Source organism: Oryctolagus cuniculus, chromosome 3 (assembly GCF_964237555.1).
Source record: "Oryctolagus cuniculus chromosome 3, mOryCun1.1, whole genome shotgun sequence".
Taxonomy (NCBI): domain Eukaryota; kingdom Metazoa; phylum Chordata; class Mammalia; order Lagomorpha; family Leporidae; genus Oryctolagus; species Oryctolagus cuniculus.
In genome coordinates, this window is record NC_091434.1 from 670,297 (window position 1) to 691,786 (window position 21,490).

The 21,490-nt window shown below is 66.5% G+C and overlaps 1 protein-coding gene across 5 annotated transcripts in view; it reads right to left on the reverse strand.

The window, feature by feature from the left end:
- CROCC2 (ciliary rootlet coiled-coil, rootletin family member 2) overlaps positions 1-21,490 on the reverse strand; it is a 42,706-nt gene that overhangs the window by 15,361 nt on the left and 5,855 nt on the right. For all 5 annotated transcript variants that reach the window (XR_011387030.1, XR_011387031.1, XM_051839335.2 and 2 more), the window contains exons 2-15: positions 16,271-16,421; positions 14,995-15,143; positions 14,392-14,477; positions 13,614-13,779; positions 12,907-13,010; positions 12,533-12,697; positions 11,136-11,178; positions 9,484-9,611; positions 9,191-9,311; positions 8,868-9,014; positions 8,297-8,464; positions 4,902-5,095; positions 2,647-2,774; positions 2,321-2,403 (exon numbers count right to left, since the gene is read on the reverse strand). Coding sequence is in view for 3 of the 5 variants with exons in the window: in XM_051839335.2 (XP_051695295.1) it covers positions 2,321-2,403; positions 2,647-2,774; positions 4,902-5,095; positions 8,297-8,464; positions 8,868-9,014; positions 9,191-9,311; positions 9,484-9,611; positions 11,136-11,178; positions 12,533-12,697; positions 12,907-13,010; positions 13,614-13,779; positions 14,392-14,477; positions 14,995-15,143; positions 16,271-16,421 (1,833 nt within the window). In the remaining 2 variants the exon portion in view is untranslated. The remainder of the gene's footprint in view (positions 1-2,320; positions 2,404-2,646; positions 2,775-4,901; positions 5,096-8,296; positions 8,465-8,867; positions 9,015-9,190; positions 9,312-9,483; positions 9,612-11,135; positions 11,179-12,532; positions 12,698-12,906; positions 13,011-13,613; positions 13,780-14,391; positions 14,478-14,994; positions 15,144-16,270; positions 16,422-21,490) is intronic.

Below are 21,490 nucleotides of genomic sequence, written 5' to 3' on the forward strand. Positions count from 1 at the left end.
GTGTGTGGGGGCTGGGGTCAGGGTGCTCAGGTGTGTGTGGGGGCTGGGGTCAGGTGCTCAGGTGTGTGTGGGGGCTGGGGTCAGGGTGCTCAGGTGTGTGTGGGGGCTGGGGTCAGGGTGCTCAGGTGTGTGGGGGGGCTGGGGTCAGGGTGCTCAGGTGTGTGTGGGGGCTGGGGTCAGGGTGCTCATGTGTGTGGGGGGGCTGGGGTCAGGGTGCTCAGGTGTGTGTGGGGGCTGGGGTCAGGTGCTCAGGTGTGTGTGGGGGCTGGGGTCAGGGTGCTCAGGTGTGTGGGGGGGCTGGGGTCAGGTGCTCAGGTGTGTGTGGGGGCTGGGGTCAGGGTGCTCAGGTGTGTGTGGGGGCTGGGGTCAGGTGCTCAGGTGTGTGGGGGGGCTGGGGTCAGGTGCTCAGGTGTGTGTGGGGGCTGGGGTCAGGGTGCTCAGGTGTGTGTGGGGGCTGGGGTCAGGTGCTCAGGTGTGTGTGGGGGCTGGGGTCAGGTGCTCAGGTGTGTGTGGGGGCTGGGGTCAGGTGCTCAGGTGTGTGGGGGCTGGGGTCAGGTGCTCAGGTGTGTGTGGGGGCTGGGGTCGGGGTGCTCAGGTGTGTGTGGGGGCTGGGGTCAGGGTGCTCAGGTGTGTGTGGGGGCTGGGGTCGGGGTGCTCATGTGTGTGTGGGGGCTGGGGTCAGGGTGCTCAGGTGTGTGTGGGGGCTGGGGTCAGGGTGCTCAGGTGTGTGTGGGGGCTGGGGTCAGGGTGCTCAGGTGTGTGTGGGGGCTGGGGTCGGGGTGCTCAGGTGTGTGTGGGGGCTGGGGTCAGGGTGCTCAGGTGTGTGTGGGGGCTGGGGCAGGGTGCTCAGGTGTGTGGGGGCTGGGGTCAGGGTGCTCAGGTGTGTGGGGGCTGGGGTTGGGGTGCTCAGGTGTGTGGGGGCTGGGGTCAGGGTGCTCAGGTGTGTGTGGGACAGAAGATGATTGACAGCTGCACGGAGGGTCAGACTCAAGGACAGGGATGGAGTCAGTGGTGAAAAAAGACGGTGTTTGGGTTAGTGATGGAGGGGTGGACAGGTGCATGATGGGTAGTTGTGTGGGTGGACAGGTGCATGAAGGGTAGGTGTGTGGGTGGATGATCAGGTGTGTGGTGGATGGCTGGGTGAGTGTGGAGAGGTGGATGGACAGGTGAGTGATGGGTAGTAAATGGGTGAGTTGACAAGTGCATGATAGGTAGTAGTGTGGGTGGGTGGACAGGTGCATGATGGGTAGTTGTGTGGGTGGACAGGTGCATGATGGGTAGTTGTGTGGATGGAGAGGTATGTGATGGGTTGTGAGTGGGTGAGTGGACAGGTGTGTGATGGGTAGTTGTGTGGGTAGGTGGACAGATGCATCATAGGTAGTTTTCTAGATGAGTGGACAGGTATGTGATGGGTTGTGAGTGGGTGAGTGGACAGGTGTGTGATGGGTAGTTGTGTGGGTGGGTGGACAGGTGCATCATGGGTAGTTTTCTAGATGAGTGGACAGGTGTGTGATGGGTTGTGAGTGGGTGAGTGGACAGGTGTATGATGGGTAGTCATGTGGGTGGGTGGACAGGTGCGTGGGGGGACAACTGGGTATGTGGTGGGATGACCATGAACGTGAGGGGACAGCTGGGTATTTGGAAGGAAGTGTGGACACCCAAGTGAGCAGACGGATGAGGGAATGGGGGGACAGTCGATTGCATGGATAGACACACGGGTGCTGTAAGTGCACAGCCGCACCTGCCTGGGCCGGTCCCAGGGAAAGTGGGGAGGTGGGGAGGGGCTGTGCCCCATGGTCACCTGCTGCGTCTGCTGCTGCAGCTGGTGGTGGCCCTCGCCCTGCTCCTGCCTGGCGCTCTGCACCTGCTGCAGCCGGCGTGGGGCCACCTCCTTCTCTGCCAGGGACAGACTCAGGGTCTCCTGGGCCGAGGCAAAGGGACAGGCGCTGAGGTCAGGGCAGCAAGAGAGCAGCAGGTGCCCTTAGGGGTCCAGGGCCTGCAGGTCCCAGGGGCTGTCCAGTACAGCAGCTGCCTCCCCCCATCGGCCCCACAGGGAGCTGGGAACGGCCTCCCTGGGTCTCCACAGGTGTCCAGTGCTTCCTGAACCGGTCCTGAGTGCCCGCCGTGCACCCTGAGTGACAGGGCTGTGACTGCCCCAGGGGCCAGCTCAGACGCCGGGAGCCGACACCCAGGCCCGGCTGTTCCGCCCCCTGCACCTGCTGCGCTCCACGAGGCCTCCCGGAGGGCCTGGCCGCCCACTCCACACCCACGCAGGATGTAAGGGGCCTCAGGGTCCCTCCCCCCAGGGTTGCTCTCTGACCTTCTGCCTCTGCAGCTGCTCCAGGTCCCACCGCAGCCGCGTCTCCTGGAGCGCCCAGTCCCTTTTAAGCTGCTCCATCTCCTCTGGGAAGCACAGGTGCGTGAGGGCCAGGCCACAGGGAGCTCCCCGTGAGTGAGCCTGCACCCAGCTCGGGGTGGGGGGGTCAGAGAGCGGCAGGGGCCGCCCCGCACCAGCCTGCGGCCACGGCGCAAGCAGGGGTGGCCCCGCACTCCATCGCAGGAGCTCTGGGCCCCTCTGGAGGTGGCACATCTGGACACCTGGGGGCTGAGCCCCACTGGGGAGGGGGAGGGGCGCCTGGGCAGCACCTTGCAGGGTCTGCTGGTGCAGCCGGGCGCGCTGGGCCTCTCCCACCAGCTGCTCCTGCTCAGCCTGCAGCCGCGCCGCCAGCTGTTGGGCCCCGAAGAGGCTGCTCTCCAGGGAGTCCCTCTCGGCCCTGCAGGGAGTCGGGAATCAAGCGGGTGTTTCAGTCTGTGTCTCCGGAAATGAGCCGGACACCACACGAGAGTGCGTTTCAGGGGAGTCAGGAGCCAGACGAGTCCCAAGAAAACAGCTGGGAACAAAATGGCAGGGGGAGTGCACAGGGGCGTCTGTCGGGAAGCCGGGAGATGAGACAGAGGCCAGGGCTCTGCAGGCACCAGGTCCCTGCAGGCACAAAGCTGCCAATCAGCCACCGAAAGGCAGCCTGAGAGCCCCGCCTGCGGTTTGCAAGGAGACACGGGACCGTGGTGCCTTGCCGAGCCTCACCGGCACACACCACGCTTGGTCCACCACACGTCGGCTTGGCAGAAGCCCACGGAGCAGCGTGTCCGGATCCGGCACTTCCGCTCCCGGCATCAGTTCTGCAGCCGCACAGGCACCAGCAGTGTGTGCATGCCCAGGGCACCACTGGACCCTGGGACGCCACATGGGACAGCGAGGTGGAGGCCGTGGCATCCACAGGACAAGGAAACTGCTCCCCTGCTCTGCTGCCCTCTGAGGTAGCTGCCGGGGCACCGGCTCCGCGGCTGAGCCAGCACTCCAGCCAGACACGGCAGCTCACGCCGGGCCATTTGTGGGAGGGTCAGAGGGAGCCCTGGCTTCACAGGCAGCAGCTGCCCTGGCTGCACTCTGACCTCTGCACTCACTGCACTCTGACCTCTGCACCCTGCACTCACTGCACCCTGCACTCTGACCTCTGCACTCTGCACTTTGCATCCTCCACAGGTGTTTTGCTCCATCCCGTGCTGGATGTGGGTACAGCAGGAAAGCAAGCAGCGCACACGAACACGCCCGAGCCTCAAACACAACCGTCCGCCCGCACCCCCCGGCCAGTCCACCGCCCAGGCAGGCGGCCCCACCTCTCTGCGCCTGCTGCTGCCTCGTCAGCGCCTTCCAGGGCTCCCAGGTGTTTGCTGCAGGGTCCTCTGGGATCCCCTTAGAAACCTCACTTCCTGCCTGCCACATGGAGCCCAGCCCCCTATTCCTGCCTCTGCACGCAGAAGCACCCCATGAGTCCCCACCTCCGTGCATCTACAAGGACGCCCTGTCCCGGACGCTCCTCTCAGCGCTGCACGGAAAATCCTCCCCTCGCATCCACCTGGAGCCCCCTCCCCCAGACCCCCGCCTGGCCTCCTCTAGGAGATGGGGGTGTGTGTCCACCCCCTGTGGCTGCTGGAGGCCATGTGCTGTTGCTCCTGGAGACCCCCAGCTGTCTGCCACTGCTGAGCCGCCAGGGGCTCAGGCGGGCATGCCTCGTGGAGCTCCAGCCAGGACAGGGCACTGGGCTCAGGAGGGCTTGGGCCAGGGCCTGTGTCCTGGACAGCAGGGGCTGCAGGGAGGGGCTCCGCCTGGCCCAGGAGGACACATGGGTGGGGCCTGGGACCCCACCCCTGGGCAGCTTCCCTCCAGCTTCTGCCCTGAGCTCTGCAGAGCATCCCTGGGGAGAAGTGGAGGCCCTGAGGCTCCGGGGTCTCTCCTGCCCCCCGGATTCTGCAGTGCCATCAGGAAGTCTTCTTACAAAAGTGCTTGACGGCTCCCAAGGGCCTCTAGGAGCAGAGACCACGGGCGGCGTGGGGGTCCATCCCCTTGCCATCCTAGGGACCCTGCTCCCCACCCAGCCCATGGCTCCCTGGGGCGACCCTGTCCCTGGCTCGAGGGCTGGGCATGAGACCCAGGCCTGGCTGTCAGAGCCCTGCCCCTGGCTCCTGGGATTGTTCAGAAACGTCTGGGGCCCAAGATGGCTGATGGCGGGGGCTTGGGCCTTGTGGGGAGAAGGGAGAGGAGTCTGGGTGGTCACTGAACACCAGGGCAGGGAGCGCCTGGACCCCGCCTTGCCTGAGGCCAGTTTCAACCTGGGCTTGAGGTGGCCACAACCTCCCTCGGGGCCAGGTTTCCGCTCCACTTGGCACATCTTTCGGAAGGAGTCCTTGCGCTCCCACTGGGCGCCCCCCTCCTGAGTGCACCCCAACCCCAAGGGCACTGGGATGGCCCCTTCCTCACCCCCCACGCCACCCCCTGCTGAGCCGCACCATGGCTCCCGGAGGCCCCCAGCCCCACCGCACCGACCCCAGGCCACAGCTACCTGAGGTCCGTGGCCATCTCTGCCGCGAGCTTGCCCTGCCTCTCCAGGGCCTCCTGGCCGGCCAGCAGCTGGGCCTGCTGTTCAGACAGGGCGTCCTTCTCCCGCAGGGCCTGCCGCAGGGCGTCCAGCTGGGCCTCCTGTGCCTGCAGGCTCTGCGTCAGCCGCCCCTCCAGGGCCTGCTTCTGGCAAGTGACCTGGGGAGGCCGGGAGGGGACAGCGGGCAGAGTGAGGGGGCAGAAGCGACTCCACGCAGAGCAGCCAGGAGGTGACCGTGGACCCCGCAGAGCTATGACCGCTCTCATCGGATCACACTGGGCATGTGGAAGTGGAGCCAACAGCCGGCCTGAGGGGACCCCAGTGTCCCACAGCCTTGGCGGCCGAAGTCACAGATGGCTACAGATCAGTGTGTCCGCACCAGGATCTGCACGGAATGTGTCATGGACATCTGTGTGGGCCACACTGGGGAGGGAGCGGCCTGGACATCCATGTGAAGCCACCACGTGTGTGTCCCCTCTCCCAGCCAAGGACCTGAGACTCCAGGGTGGGCCCTGACAGTGCCATGGCCTCGGACAGACTGGAGGCCAAGCCACCAGGGCAGATGCCCGGCCAGCAGCCCAGGAGTCAGGTTCTCTTTGCAGAAGGCACTGAGCGTACGTAGGGGTCACAGAGAGGTGTCCCCTCAGGAGACCTGGAGCTCACGGTGGCCCTCGGTCCCCAGCTGGGTCACTGGGGATCCCTCCCTGGCAGAGGGGCGTGGCAGACCCTCGTGTCACTCCTGCACTTCTCAAGCGGGGGTGACTGCTTGTCATCATGCCCAGGAGTGAGAGGAGACAGGAGCACAGGGCAGACACGGCCACCCCTGCGAAACCGGCATCAGATACGAAATTTAAAACAGCTGACCGATGTGTTCGAGAAGAGGCAGAACTAAAGGTGGAACTGGACATAGGATCACAAAGCAATGAGTTACTGGATGGCTTCAGTGGCAAAACAGACGTGGCTGAAGAGAGGACTTGGGATCTGGAAGGCAGACAAAAGGATGTATTCAGGCTGGGTCTTGAGGAGAAGAGAGGACGGCAGGTGCAGAGATGCAAGGGACAGGGAGACGCGACGGATGGGGAGACATGACAGATGGGGGACACGACAGATGGGGGACACGACGGACGGGGGGACGTGGTGGATGGTGAGACACAATGGACGGGGAGATGTGATGGACGGGGAGACGTGATAGATGGGGAGACGCGATGGACAGGGAGATGAGAGGGATAGAGAGATGTGATGGACAGGGAGATGTGACGAGGTTGTGACAAGAAATGTGATGTGGCTGAAGAGAGGACTTGGGATCTGGAAGGCAGACAAAAGGATGTATTCAGGCTGGGTCATGAGGAGAAGAGAGGACAGCAGGAGCAGAGACGCAAGGGACAGGGAGACACGACAGATGGGGAGAAGTGATGGACGGGCAGATGTGACAGACAGGGAGACACGGCAGACAGTAAGATGTGACGGACAGGGAAACATGATGGACAGGGAGACGCGATGGATGGAGAGATGTGAAAGATGGGGAGACATGATGGACGGGGAGACACGACGGACAGGGGGACGTGGTGGATGGGGAGACACGACGGACAGGGGGACGTGGTGGATGGGGGGACGCAATGGATGGGGGACACGATGGACGGGGAGACACGACGGAGAGGGAAACATGATGGACAGGGAGACGCGATGGATGGGGAGATGCGAAAGATGGGGAGACACGACGGACAGGGAGACATGATGGATGGGGGGACACGATGGACGGGGGAACTTGACAGGGGGTCGTGACAGAGGACGTGATGGACAGGAGTCATCACAGGTGGAACCTGTCAGGTCCCAAACCTGGCGAGGACTTTACAGGAAGATCACAGACTGGCACCCCTCATGCAAAAATTGCTGGCAAGACATCGCAGATGGAATAAAAACTATGAAATGGATCTCAACCGTGACCACACGGAGTTCATATCAGAGAAGCCCTGACTGGGCCCTGGGCCCAACAGCCCCCAAAGTGACCACGTCTCATAAGGACAGCAACGGCGACTGTCCCAACAGGTGCAGAACTGGAACCCACTGCACGTTTGCTGGTAAAACAACACCTGAGGCGGCTACGTGGGAAGGAGGGTTTGCGTGAGCTCCCAGCTCTGCATGTGCACAGCCCCAGATTGGGCCAGCCTGGTGCCTGATGGTGCAAGACAGGTCAGCCCCGGTCTGCAGCCGTGTGGGGTGGTCGGCAGGACAGGGGACCCACAGTGAGCCAGGGAGTGGAGGGCGGGGCTGCAGCCCCCTCCCAGACCCCACGATTGGACCAGACCTCCGCCCTTCGCCTGCCGGCATGAGACGAATCCACCGGTGAGGCTGCGTTTCACTCCTCAGTAACGAGAAGCAGGAATGTGAGATCAAGGCAGCAACGCGACCTGGGGTCAAACCCGAGGCCAGCTCGAGTGAGGACGGAAGGCCAGGGCCGCCCTCGCCGCCTCCCCACGCCCATCCACAGACTCACACGGCCGGCTTCTGGCCGCAGGCTTTTATGGCAGGGAAGGGCTGGATGGTGAGTCCCTGGTTGTAAACTGTGTGTGGCAAGGAAGCGACCCGGCGGAGAACAAGCAGGGGCTCACAGGGCTTACCACATGCCTGCGCCCGCCATTGTAGCCCGGAGCCGGGAATGACCCACGTGTCCCCTTGCCCTGGACAAGCAGAGCTGGTGGCTGCTGGAACAGGCTGGGGGTGATGGGGAGGCAGGGGGCTGGGGCACAGGTCACAGGGGTGTTAGTGCCCCTGGGACTGTCAATCACACTTCCACAGACAAGGGAAAGACCAAAGTAGGGGTACAGACCCTGGCTCCCCACGTGTGTGCCGGTTCAGGTCCCGGCTGCTCCACTTCCAGTCCAGCTCCCTGCTGTGGCCTGGGAAGGCAGCGGAAGACGGCCCAGGTGCCTGGGCCCCTGCACCCATGTGGGAGACCCGGATGCATATCCGAGTTCCTGGCTTCCATCCAGCCCAGCCTGGCTGTTGCAGCCATCTGGGGAGTGAACCAGGGGATGGAAGACCTCTCTGCGTAACTCTTGCCTTTCAGATAAATAAATAAATTTTGGGGAAAAAAACCAAAAAGGTCCAGCGAAGCTTGTGCTGTCCTACGTGGTGCTGCGTTGGCCCAGCAGGGTCAGGGCATCGGCATGGGCGCACTGGCGGGACGGGGAGACCCCATGCGCCCCACTTCCTCTCCATCGCTGCTACCTACACTACAGAGGCGGGGACGCAGGCCGGGCTGGGCGGGGCAGGAGCGCAAAGCCCTGGGCCGTGGACTGGAGCCGCTGCCCCACCTGCAAGCGAAGCAGGCGGCCCTGCAGGGAAGCGCCCGTGCGCACCTGGTCCACCTGGCCCTGCAGGTGCGCGCAGGCCTGCTGCACAGCTCTCCGCGCCTCTTGCTCACGCGCCAGCTGCTGCTCCACCCGCGCCAGCTGCTCCCCGGCATCTGCCCGCTCCTGCTCCAGCGCCTTCCGCTGCTCCTGCAGCCGGTCCCGCTCCTGCTCCAGCTGCGACAGGTGGGCAGGGGGGGGTCTGCGCTGGCCCGCAGGCACCTCAGTGCTCAGTGGCCCAGGCCTCCCGCAGGGGGCGCTGATATCCCTGAGAAGGCCTGGGCTCCCACACACCTGCTCTCGCCAGGGCGGGAGGGGTCTGGGGCATGAGTGGGACGCAGTCCCACAGCCGCCACGGAACGGAGGCTCTGCGAGCCCCACCTGTCCACCCAGCCTGCCTCATCATCTGGAGGCCCCGTCCCCACAAGCCCCCGCCTAACAGAGAGGCCCAGGCCCCGCCCCATCCAGAGGCTCCGCCTTGTCAGGCCACGCCCCACCAGGAGGCCCCTCCCCACTGGGGCCCCGCCTCATCCAGAGGCCCCGCCCCACCAGGGCTCCGCCCTGCTAGGCCAGGCCTTACCTGGAGCACCAGGCAGTTGAGGGTGCCCTTGTCCCTGGCCAGCCCGTCCAGGAGGGCAGCCATGTTGGCCAGGGAGTCCCTCTGGTCCGCGCCCTCCGACTTGAGCCGCAGGACGAGCAGCTCCAGGTCTGCGTTGCTGGACTCGGCCTGGGGGCAGAGGTCACCGCCAGTGGGGTCCCCGGGAGGGCCTTTCCAATTCCTTGAGGGCAGCTCGCAAGCACTGGGCGGGATGGGGTGGAGGGACCCCCGAGAAGAGAAGAGACGTGGCCCAAAGAAGGTTCCGGGGCATTCAGGGCGGGGGTGGGGGGCGTGTGGGCACATACCCTGTCCAGGGCCTGCCGCAGGCCCATGCACTCGCGCTCCAGGGCCGCCCTCTGCAGCTGTGCCCGCGCCAGCTCCTTCCTGAGCCCCGAGACCTCCTCCGGCTGCCGTGGGCGCCCCTGGCTGAGCACCAGGTGGCCGTGACCTGGGGCTGCCCCCAAGGCCTCGGGGGCCCCCAGGGGAGCACACGGCCGGGGGTTGGGGTGGCACACTGACGGGGCCTCGCGCGGGGTCTCGGTGGACATGCCTGGGTCTGGCGGGTGTTCCTAGCCCCGCCCTGCCCGGCTCTGGTCACCTTCCTGGGGCCAGCAGGTTCTGGCCCTCGTGTGCCTGCTCGGTCAGGTGCTTCCACGAGGCCTGCAGCTCTCGCCGGCTCTCAGACGGCTGTTCCCCAAGCCCAGCCATGGCTGCCCCTGGCAGCTCCTGCTCAAGGTCAGGGTGCGAGGTCAGCCCCCTAGCGGCCAGCCAGACCCCAACTCCCCCAGGGAGAGCCAGGGAGGGCTGGAGCCAGGCCCTGTGCCCCGTGGGGGCCTCTGGCTCCACCCCCTCTGGCGTGCCCAGGGACCTTGGCTGCCCACTTCCCCTTGGTCCTGCCGATGGCACAGCCTGCAGGGCGGAGTCCTGGGGCTGCGGTGGGGTGGCTCTGGAGGGGGAGCCATGGCCCCTGGCAGGGCCCTGGGGGGGCCCCACGCTGCTCCAGGCCAGATCCAGGCATCCATCGTCCGCCTGGGCCACCTTTGGGGTGCAGACGGGGGGGGCCGAGACCTTCCTGCCCCTCCTGACGCTCCTTTCCCCCCTTGGCCACCCGAGGACAGAAGACAGGGCCCTGGGTTCCTCCCAGGCCTGCTGGCCTCTTTGTTGTGCTGGGACACCTTTGGCCAGGAGGTTGCTCAGTGAGGCATGGAAACCCCCGCACCACGCACCCCCGCTCTGAGCCCCACCCCTGCCACGCACTGAACCTCCGCCGCACCCCCTTCCAGCCCCACCCCTGCCACACACCCCACCACCACCACACCCCCGGTCCCAGCACCACCCCTGCCGTGCACTGCACCCCAGCCCCTACCCTCACACATCCCCACTCCCAGCCCCCCCCATCCCCACTCCCAGCCCCCCCCCCGCCCCGGCATCTGTGCATCCCCTTGGAGGACAGCTCCGCCAGGCAGGTGCTGGGCTGTGACACAGGTGCGGGTGCTGGGCTATGACACAGGTGTGGGTGCTGGGCTGTGACACAGGTGCAGGTGTGGGGCTGCGACACAGGGTGGGTGCTGGGGCTGTGACACAGGTGCGGGTGCTGGGCTGTGACACAGGTGCAGGTGCTGGGCTGTGACACAGGTGCAGGTGTGGGGCTGTGACACAGGTGCAGGTGTGGGGGTGACACAGGGTGGGTGCTGGGGCTGTGACACAGGTGCAGGTGCTGGGCTGTGACACAGGTGCAGGTGTGGGGCTGGGACACAGGTGCGGGTGCTGGGCTGTGACACAGGTGTGGGAGCTGGGCTGTGACACAGGTGCAGGTGTGGGGCTGGGACACAGGTGCAGGTGCTGGGCTGTGACACAGGTGCAGGTGTGGGGCTGTGACACAGGTGCAGGTGCTGGGCTGTGACACAGGTGCGGGTGTGGGGCTGTGACACAGGGTGGGTGCTGGGCTGTGACACAGGTGCAGGTGCTGGGCTGTGACACAGGTGCAGGTGCTGGGCTGTGACACAGGTGCAGGTGTGGGGCTGGGACACAGGTGCGGGTGTGGGGTTGTGACACAGGGTGGGTGCTGGGGCTGTGACACGGGTGCGGGTGCTGGGCTGTGACACGGGTGCAGGTGTGGGGCTGTGACACAGGGTGCAAATGTGGGGCTGTGACACAGGGTTCCAGTGCTGGGCTGGGACACAGAGCATCTCCCCCCCACCCCTCGGCATCTGGACGTCCCCTTGGAGGCAGCTCCGCGGGCTTCCCCACCTGCTTTCTGAGCTCCTGTACCAGCAGCGTCTGCTCCTGGCGCCTGGGGAAAGTCAGGGTGGGGGCTGGGCTGAGCGGCCCCAGAGGCCCCGCCCTGCCCGTGTCAGCAGTGAAGCACCCAGCCCCACTCAGCTCCCCAGTGGTCCCTGAGCCGGGACGCTGTCCACAGTGGTGCGTCCAGGGGAAGGAGTTCTTCCAGGCCCCTGCCCCACCCGCTGTAGGCACTGCCCAGGCCCTGCAGTGGGCTGTGTTTGATACCTCCGGGCCCTGCAGGTGGGAGGGCTGGCACCTGGAAGCCTGCCAGGGGGTCTGTGGCCACGTCTTGGGGGTCTGTGGTCACATCTTGGGGGTCTGTGGCCACGTCTTGGGGGTCTGTGGTCTTGGCCCCATGGCCAACAGGGCGGGGCCTTCCCGGGGAGCAGTGGCCCCACTTTTTGGAGTAGCCCGGAGGTGTGCAGAGCCTCCCACGCACCCCGTGAGGCCCGCGGAGCCCCCGGCGGGGTGGGCTCCTTCCCTGGGGGCTGCTGGGACGCAGCCTCTCCTCGTCCCTAGCATCCACAGTGAATCCCCACAGCGACCCCGGCTGCTGCCTTGGCAGAGTCTCCTCCTTGGAGAAGTCAGTGCCCGGGCACCCTCAGCCTGCCCAGGAGAGCCGGCCGCCGGCTCTGGGGCACTTCTGCAGCCTGTGGGAGAGTGGCCATGGACAGACAGTTGTCAGACAAGACAGTGGCCACGGGTGGACAGTGCTACAGATGGACAGTGGTCTCAGGCCTGACGTCGTCACAGACAGGACAGTGGTCACAGGTGGACAGTGGTTAGACAGGACAGTGTAGCCACAGATGGGAGGGACGGTGGTCTTGGGCGGCGTGTGCCCCACACCGGTGCCAGACATTGCATGCAGGCAGCACCCATGCTGAGCACAGAAATGAGACCTCATGGAGCTGCGTCTGCCCCACCCCCACCTGCCCGAGGGGCGCCCACCTGGCCTGCAGCAGCCACATCCCCCCACTGCCCGAGGGGCGCCCACCTAGCCTGCAGCACCACATCCCCCCCTGCCCGAGGGGCGCCCACCTGGCCTGCAGCACCACATCCCCCCAACTGCCCGAGGGGTGCCCACCTGGCCTGCAGCACCACATCCCCCCACCTGCCTGAGGGGCGCCCACCTGGCCTGCAGCACCACATCTCCCCAGCTGCCCGAGGGGCGCCCACCTGGCCTGCAGCACCACATCCCCCCCCACCTGCCCGAGGGGCACCCACCTGGCCTGCAGCACCACAGCCCCCCCCACCTGCCCGAGGGGCGCCCACCTGGCCTGCAGCACCACATCCCCCCCCCTGCCCGAGGGGCGCCCACCTGGCCTGCAGCACCACATCCCCCCCCATGCCCGAGGGGCGCCCACCTGGCCTGCATCTGCAGCGTCTCCATCACCTGCTCCTGCAGACGCCTCTCTAGGGCAGCAGCCTTGCTGCTGGCCGCCTGGCGCAGGTTGGAATCGAGGTTCAGGCAGGCCGTGTGCAGGCGCTGGGCAGCTCTGGCCACCTCTGTCTGCAGCTCAGCCAGGCCCCTGCGAGACAAGGGCAGCCCCATCGCTGAGCTCAGCACCTGAGGGGCCACAGGCTCCCGGCCCAGGGCGTGCTGACCCCGGGAGAGGCAGGCCCCACCTTGCTCCGTCTATCTGTCCTCCCTATAGCCCGCCCTCCACTGGGTACCCCGAGGCCCGCGGGCCTGCTGTTCTAGTCCCAGATGGGTGCCCCGAGGGGAGGCGGCACTGACCGCTCCGTGGCCACCCGCAGCTCGGCCAGCTGTGCCTGGAGCCCCGAGGTCTGTCTCCACAGGAGAATGATGTCCTGGGCCTCCCCTGGGCCCATCCGGGGGGTCTGAAAGCGAGAGGCCAGCGTCCACTCCAGCCTGGGGCCCACTCACCCGCCTCCCACTTCCTGGTGTCCTGCTGGACCTGGCCATGGGGCTGCAGGTGGACCATGAGTCCCCTCCCAGGGCCTCGAGCCCCGTGTCCAGTATGCTGTGGACCCCCATGGTTCATGAGGTGCCCGGCAGGGGTGGGGTGGTCCTCTCCTGAGGGTCTGCAGCAGGAGCAGGCCCGCAGGCTCATGGTCAGACAGGGCGGAGAGGCCAAGCACAGCAGCGGTGGCCAGCACAGCATCGTCCCCAAACGGGAGAAATCTGCCCGGGACGCATCCGCGTGAGGGCAGAAGCCAGGTCACCGCAGGGGCCTCGGGGCAGGTGCTGTGGGCAGCCCTGGGGTCAAGGGTCAGGCCCATGGGGGCGCCGGCCTGCTCACAACAGCCTGGTCCACGCCAGAGCCAGCACACGGCCCCAGCTCCGTCCTCTCACTGCAGCCTGGCGGGGCCGTGGTGGGGGGTGGCGTGTAGCATGGCGGGACCTGGAGCTGGCCTGGCCTTGCTGACCCTGCTTCCTGCCACAGGTGCAGGGTGGGGCCCGGCCTGGCCGGAGGGCAGCACCTGTCTCTGGGCCCGGGGCCGCGGCTCCCTCCGCTCCAGCTCGCCCTGCAGGCGGAGCACAAGGCCTCTGGATGCGGCCAGCTCCTGGGCCAGTGCCTCGTTGGCCTTCTTCAGCTGCGCCAGCTGTCCCCGGAGGAGGCTGTTGACCTGGGAGAGGCCGGCACTCCTGCAGGGATGGAAGCCGGGTGGGGGTGGGGTTGAGCCTCTCCTCCGAGACCCTCAGACGGACGGACCCCCGGGCCCCACAGAGGGCCCCAGACTGGGTGCCAGAGACAGCACGTCTCTCCTGGGCCCCCCCCATTCCTGAGCCTCCACCCCCCCCTCGTCCTCCTGGCTCTGCACCCCCAACCCCAGACCGGCCTCAACCCTCCAGGAAAGCAAGGACCCCGCGGAGGGGCCTGAAGGGCCGGGGGGATGGGCCCACCATGGGACGTGTTCCTCCCGGCGTCTGGGGACTCGAGCCCCCCCCCCCCCCCCCACTGCCCGAGGCTCTTCCCTTCTCTGTGTCAGAGGCTGGGTTGTTGCTGGGCAGGCGCTGGACGCCGGGGGCCTGGGCGTGGGGGCTGGGTGGTCTCTGAGTGTGCGACAGTCGCCCAGGCCAGGGGCAGCCTGGGAGGCCGCGTGCCTGGCCCTGAGATGGGGAATGGGGTCCTGCAGCAGGTGGGCTGGCAGCCCCAGGCCCTTCCCTGGCCCCACCGGCAAAGCTAACCGAGACACCTTGGGAGGAGCGGCCAACAGCCAGGGCTCAGCGGGTCAGAGCCCGGGTTGGCCGGCTCACCTCTGCTCGGCGGCCTCCAGGCGGCCCAGGGCCTCCTCCAGGTCTGCGCTGTGCTCCAGCTCCGACCTGCGCAGCCGTGCCTGCATCTGGGCGGGAAGCCTGCCGGGTCCCACCACGCCCCAGCCGCCGGGCACAAAGCCCACCCTGGGTGGACAGGGGGCTCCCCTGGGCCCTGCAGCAGGGGCTGAGGGCAGGGCTGGGAGGCTCAGGACCCTGTGCACGGGGGCGGCACCGAGGGGCTGGCAGCCCTGGCCCAGCGGGAGGCAGGGGCCCTCAGGCTCGGCACAGCCACACGGCGAAGCCCGGGGCAGGGAGGTGAGAGTGGGGTGAATGTGGCCCCCACACCTGGAGTGCCTGCTTGTGCTGCCCGGGGGTGGGGGCCTGCAGCCCAGCCCCCGATGGCTGCCCCAGGATAGACCTTGATCCGCAGCCTGGGAAGTGAGGGGCAGGGGAGGCCCCGGGGGGGGCTGGGAGGGGGCGGGGGGGCACAGCTCAGCCGTGGCCTGGTGGGGCATGTGGGCGCGCCAGCCGACGCCCTGCCTGTGGTGTCGTGGCGGACTCTGTCTTTCCCGAGGGCCTGGCTGTGACCCCGCACACACTCACAAGCTCGCTGACCGCGCTGCACCTGCTGGCCAGCTCCTCCCGCTCCGCGCCTGCCTGGGCCAGCAGCTGCTCCAGCCGCACCAGCTCCCCCTGCAGGAGCTCCCTCTCCTCCCGGGCGCCGGCCCAGGCCGCTGGCGGCTCCCGCGGCCCTGCAGGCGCAAACCCAGGTCAGCCGGGCGGCCAGAGCCGGCCCTGCGTCCACCCATGGCCCAACAGACAGCCAGGCCTGCTGAGAGGGAGGGCGGGGCTCTGCGGTGGGAGTGGGCGGGGCTCTGAAGGGGGGTGGGCGGGGCTCTGAGGTGGGGGAGTGGGCGGGGCTCTGAGGTGGAGTGGGCAGGGCTCTGAGGTGGGTGGGCAGGGCTCTGAGGTGGAGTGGGTGGGGCTCTGAGGTGGGAGTGGGTGGGGCTCTGAGGTGGAGTGGGCGGGGCTCTGAGGTGGGTGGGTGGGGCTCTGAGGTGGGGGTGGGCTCTCCTCTCTGCAGGAGCACTCAGCTATTGTCAACTTCAACGCAGGCCCAGATCTCCACCCAAGTAGAGCAGAGGGTGTGGGTGCTGGGGTGTCCCTGGTGCCGGGAGCAGCGAGAGCGGCTGACCGGGCACTGGTCACCTGGGGCCCACACCCGGGGGGCACGAGCACAGCAGTACGGCCTCAGGTGGGCAGTGGAGTGCAAGGGCCCAGCAAAGCAGGGAGCGGGCTGTGCTCCCCCAGTGCCGGCCTTAGGGTTCTCAAAGCACCACTGGCTGACGTAAGCCGGTCCCACAGGAGCTGTGCTGGCCCTGCTGGACACTGGGGGGCTGGGGGTGCCCGGGGGTGTGGTGCTGGCCCTGCTGGACACTGGGGGGCAGGGGGGTACCCGGGGGTGTGGTGCTGGCCCTGCTGGACACTGGGGGGCAGGGGGGTACCCGGGGGTGTGGTGCTGGCCCTGCTGGACACTGGGGGGCAGGGGGGTACCCGGGGGTGTGGTGCTGGCCCTGCTGGACACTGGGGGGCAGGGGGGTACCCGGGGGTGTGGTGCTGGCCCTGCTGGACACGGGGGGGCAGGGGGTGCCCGGGGTGTGGTGCTGGCCCTGCTGGACACGGGGGTACCCCATGGTTGTGATGAACACTGGCGGCCAGGGCGGTGCCCAGGGCTGTGGTGGGCACTGGCGGCCAGGGCGGGTGCCTGGGGGCAGGGGCTCAAGTGGGCTGGCTGTGCTAGGCAGACAGCGGCCAGGAGGGCCTGGGGGAGGGGCTTCAGCATGCTGTTCTGCCGCCCCCATGCCCCCGGCCGCCTTACCTTGAGGGGGCTCCTCGCCCAGGCTGCCGGCCACGATCTCACGGATGCGGGCAGGCAGGGAGGTGAGCGAGGCCTGCGGGCCAGCCCCACGCACGGTCAGTGCCCGGTCCGCTCTGCTGGCCACGGGGCTCAGGACGGTGTCCCACAGTCTCTGAAACACCCCAGAGATGGCTGCCTGACACCCGCCAGGCAGCACAGGGTCCCGGAGCGGCTGGCACAGGGCTGGCCGTTGCCCCTGGTGCACCTGTGTCGCTGTCCCCTCTCCAGCCGGCCCTGGGAACGCTGGGAGGCGTGCAGGTGCCGTGGGGAAGTCCAGCCCCTGCCCACCTGGGGCAGGTGTCTCACAGCTAATTTGCAAAGTGGGGTCTGGGGGAGGAGCTGACGCAGGTAGGAGAGGAAGGCTCAATCCTTCATCTGTCCACCCACGGAGGGGGTGTGTGGGCGGGGCGGGGCAGAGCAGAGCCCCCCACCCTTCCTGGCTCTGAGTGGGCAGGCAACTCCGGGTCCAAGGCTCCGAGAGGCATTTTTCCAGGGAGGGGCCAGGCCTGGGGAGGGGCCCTCGCGCTGGGTGGCCAGACCAGCAGGAGATGCACAGACGCCGGCCCCACAGCCCAGGCCGCCGCCTGCCTGTCAAGCATGCACGCTAGCTGCTGGGGGCCCGGGCAGCCGTGCCGGTCCCAACCAGAGCCTCTGCTCCCCCCCCCAGCCCCTCCTCTGGCTCCCAGGCGTGGCTGGGGCTCCTGGCCGGGGCCCCTCAGCCATAGCGTGTGCCCCCAGGACCCCCGTGGATGGGTGCCCATGGCCTCCTGCCTTCCTCTCCAGCCCTCCCCGAGACTCCTCCAGGTCTGGACACCCTGGCTCTGTCCCTCAGGCAGGCCTGGTGGGTGGGGGGTTCTGGGGTGCCCCTCCTCTAGAGCCCAACCTGGCCTCTCCCATGGGTGCTGGGCCAGTGACCAGCTGCCCAGGGTCACCCTGAGGCCCAGGCTCTGTGGGGACCCCCACGGCAGCACCCACCCCCGAAGCCCGGGGAGTCCAGCTCTGGTGGGGGTGGGGGTGTCCTTGGGAGCAGAGGCCCCATAGCTTCCTGCCTGAGTGCACGAGAGACAGGGCCCGGGGGTGGGGTGGCGGTGACAAGAACATGGCAGGCCCTGGGCCAGGCTGGCCCCGCCCCCGCTCCCCTGGGCACTGGCTAACGGCTAACGGGAAGGCAGCGGCCAGCGTCAGCCTGACTCATTCCTGACTGCACGGGGGTCACTGCTTAGCGGGGCCGTCCCAGCGGCGCTGGGGTGTAATGGGCTCCAGCTGCGGCCGCATGCCCGGGGTGGGGGGATGGGCCTCGGCCCAGCTGCAGCCAGAAGGGGAGGGGCCAGGGGCTTCCTGTGGGGGACACCCCATCCCCTGCCGCCTCCTGCCACCCCCACGGCAGCACCCGGAGGTCAGGGAGGGGGAGCAGAGCAGAGAGGAGGGGCCCGCCTGGCCTCCAGCCTTCGCACCCAGCTTCCTCCGGCACCAGGTGGCGTCTGGCCCCCAGGGTCCTGCCCTTGCTCCCCTCCCCCATTCCTGTGTGCAACCCCCCCCCCCCAGGCCCCGAGTCCTGAGAGGCCACCTGAGCACAGGCCAGGCTGGGTCCCTCCTCTGCTGGAGGGAGGGTCCCTCCGCCTCTGCTTCCCGTCCCCGGCCCCTTGGTCTGTGACTGGACAGCAGAGAGGACCCTGGAGCTGGGCACCGATCTCCCCAAAGAGCCCAGACTCACAGTGGAGCCTGGCTGTGTCCCTTCCTCCTGTGTCCAGCCCAGGGCAGCTGGAGTCCCTGTGTGGCCGCTGCTGTGTGGGGGGACAGTGCCAGCCCCGGTGACCGTGGAGGGCAGACTCCAGCTATGCGGGTGGGGAGGGTGCGGGCAGCACCCGCTCCTCCGACCCAAACTCCATGCAAGAGGACCTCCCCCGTGGAGGGGCACAGGGACTGCTGGCCTGCTCTCGGCCTCCTGCTGGCCACTGCTTCTCCCCACCCAGGGCACCAAGGTGGTGACCACACCAGCTGCTCCTGTGACCCAGGGTGCCCCGGGAGCGCTGGGGAGGAACCCCGACACCACGCCCCCCACAAAGTCACCCATGAGAGGGGCCACCGGAGCCCTGAGCCCAAGGGGCACAGCCCCTCCTGGCCCTCGGGAGCCTCAGCTCCAGTCCCCTTGCTGGGTGGACACAGCTGCTGAGCTGGGCTGGCTCCTCTGCAGGGCCTGGTCGGCCCAGGTACGCACGGAGGCATGCAGGGGAGCGCTGGACCCAGTGTCGGGCCAGCAGGTGCTGTGGGGGGACAAGGGCCCCACTGGCTACTCCCTGCCCTGGGGCAGCTGGGCCGCTGTCCCTGGCTCCCGAGAGACCCTGGCTAGGGACTGCAGAGCAGTGGGGGGAAGGGATCCCTCAAGGCGAGAACCGCCCCCCTCCCATGCAGCCCCTGCGTGCCTCTTTGATAACCTGCAGGGGAGGTGGGACATCAAAAACCACGTGGGAGAGCCATGTCCCCACCTCCACGGGTGGCCAGGGCCACAACCCCTCGATCAGCTCAGGGCAGGGCCAGCAGGCGCCTGCACCGTGGTCTCTAACTCCTGGGTTGCAGGAAGGTGGGGCTCCCCCACGCCTGGATCCCAAGAGGGGAGACCCTGGGGGACCTGGCTGGGTCCAGCAGAGCCTCCATTTCAGATCCCTTTGGGAGAAGGGGTGGGCGGGGCTGGGGCCCCATTCCAGCCCACAGCCTGGGCAGCAGGAGTGCCAACAGTGCCACCTTGTGGTGACAAGGGGCACTGCAGGTAGGGGCTGGAACTGGACCCTGGGAGGGAGGCTTGGTTGGTGTGGGGGTCGGCTGGGGTGGACAAGCGGCTGTGTAACAGCTGGACCCCAGCCTTGGCCAGGGGCTGACTCAGACTCACAGCATCTCTCCGTGGTGTCCCCCACCCAGCCTGAGCTGTCCCCTGCGTCCCCCAGGGGTGGTCTGCCTCTGGCCCTGCTTGACTGGCCCCTATGAGGGCAGGGCACCCAGCCAGGCCGGTCATGGATGCCGGCTCACCCTCCTTCCACCAGGCTCTGCTTCCAGAGCTGGAAGACTCCAGTGTGTGCGAGGCAGCGCCTGGCCAGGTGAGTGCTGCGGTCAGCCTGGGCTCCGAGTGACCCCTGGGTGTGTCTGTGCTCCTGGGCACTCATGAAGGCTGAGGGGCCAAGCGTGAAAGCAGGGACTGCCGCGGGGGGGAGCGTCTCCATGTCTGAGCCCCCAGCCCCAGCACAGCCCAGCACGAGCGTGGGTGAGAACCCAGTGGCACCACCAAAGGAGTGAATCAGTATTGCAGAACAACTCAGAACCCAGGAGCAGAGAAGGGGCAGGGCCCGGGCTGTCTTGTTTGTGCCGGTGTCCCTGGGGCCCCCGTGGGCTTCCCGAGGGAGGGGTGCAGGGATTGGTGAGAAGGGCCCTGGGCAGAGCTGGGGACGGCCGAGGGGCGCCCGTCTCCTGTCAGTAGGGGGTGATCCCGACTGGGGAGCAAACTGAAACCTGCACTGAAGAGCCAGGGCCCTGAGTGGGAGGAGGCGGCCCTCCGGCCAGCACAGCGCCAGCCAGCTGCGGGGGACGGGCCATGGAGCCCATCTCTGGCTTGGGTCTGTGGACAAAGATGACTGTGGTGGGCTGGGTGGGCAGAGAGGAGCTGCACCCAGACCCAGGCCGGAGCCATCACCGAGGGCCAACCACTGGGTCAGTGACGCAGGGAACCCCCGGGAAGACCCCTTGAGGGTGGGGCCTGAGAGGCCGGCAGCTCCGCCCCTCCAGCCTCACTCCACTCCCTTCCCCACGCTGTTCCAGCCGTGTGCTCTGTGATCATAAACCAAGGAGTAAAGATGCTAGAATTCACGTGGAAACACAGGAGCCCCTGTGCAGCTAAAACAGCCGGAGGCTTCACAATACCAGATTTCAGACCTCCTACAGGGCAGTGATCATCAAATCAGCCTGGTACTGGCACAAAAACAGATGTGCAGACCAATGGAACAGAAAAGAAACCCAGAAGTCAATCCACACATCTACAACCAACTTATGTTTGACAAAGGAGCTAAAACCAATCCCTGGAGTGAGGACAGTCTCTTCACCAAACAGTGCTGGGAGAACTGGATTCCACGTGCAGGAGTATGAAACAGGACCCACCCTACACCTTACACAAAACCCACTCAACACGGATCAAAGACCTCAATCTACTACCCTATACCATCAAATTACTAGGGATCATGGGGGACACTCTGCAAGACACTGGCACAGGCAAAGCCTTCGTGGAGAAGCCCCCAGAGGCACAGGCAGCCAAAGCCAACACGGACAAATGGGATTACATCAGGCTGAGAAGCTCCTGCATTGCAAAAGAAGCACTCAGCAAAGCGAAGAGGCAACCGACAGAATGGGAGAAAATATTCGCAAAGTGTGCAGCTGATAAAGGGTTAATATCCAGAATCTATAGAGTTCAAGAAACTCAACAACAAAACAAACAACCCAGTTAAGAGATGGGCCAAGGACCTAAACAGACATTTTTCTTTTTTCTTTCTTTCTTTCTTTCTTTCTTTCTTTCTTTCTTTCTTTCTTTCTTTCTTTCTTTCTTTTTTTGACAGGCAGAGTTAGTGAGAGAGAGAGAGAGAGAGAGAGAGAGAGAGAGAGAGAGAGGTCTTCCTTCTGTTGGTTCACTCCCCAAATGGCCGCTACAGCCGGTGTGCTGCAGCCAGTGTGCCACGCCAATCCGAAGCCAGGAGCCAGGTGCTTCTCCTGGTCTCCCATGCGGGTGCAGGGCCCAAGCACTTGGGCCATCCTCCACTGCCTTCTCTGGCCGCAGCAGAGAGCTGGACTGGAAGAGGGGCAACCGGGACAGAATCTGGTGCCCCAACCGGGACTAGAACCTGGTGTGCCGGTGCCCCAGGCAGAGGATTAGCCTAGTGAGCCGAGGCGCTGGCCAACAGACATTTTTCAAAAGAGGAAATCCAAATGGCCAACAGACACATGAAAAAATGTTCAGGATCACTAGCCCTCAGGGAAATGCAGATCAAAACCACAAGGAGGTTTCACCTCATCCTGGTCAGAATGGCTCTCGTACAGAAATCTACCAACAACAGATGCTGGTGAGGATGTGGGGAAAGGTGCCCTGGTCCACTGTTGGTGGGAATGCAAACTGGTGCAGCCACCTGGAGGACAGGATGCAGACTC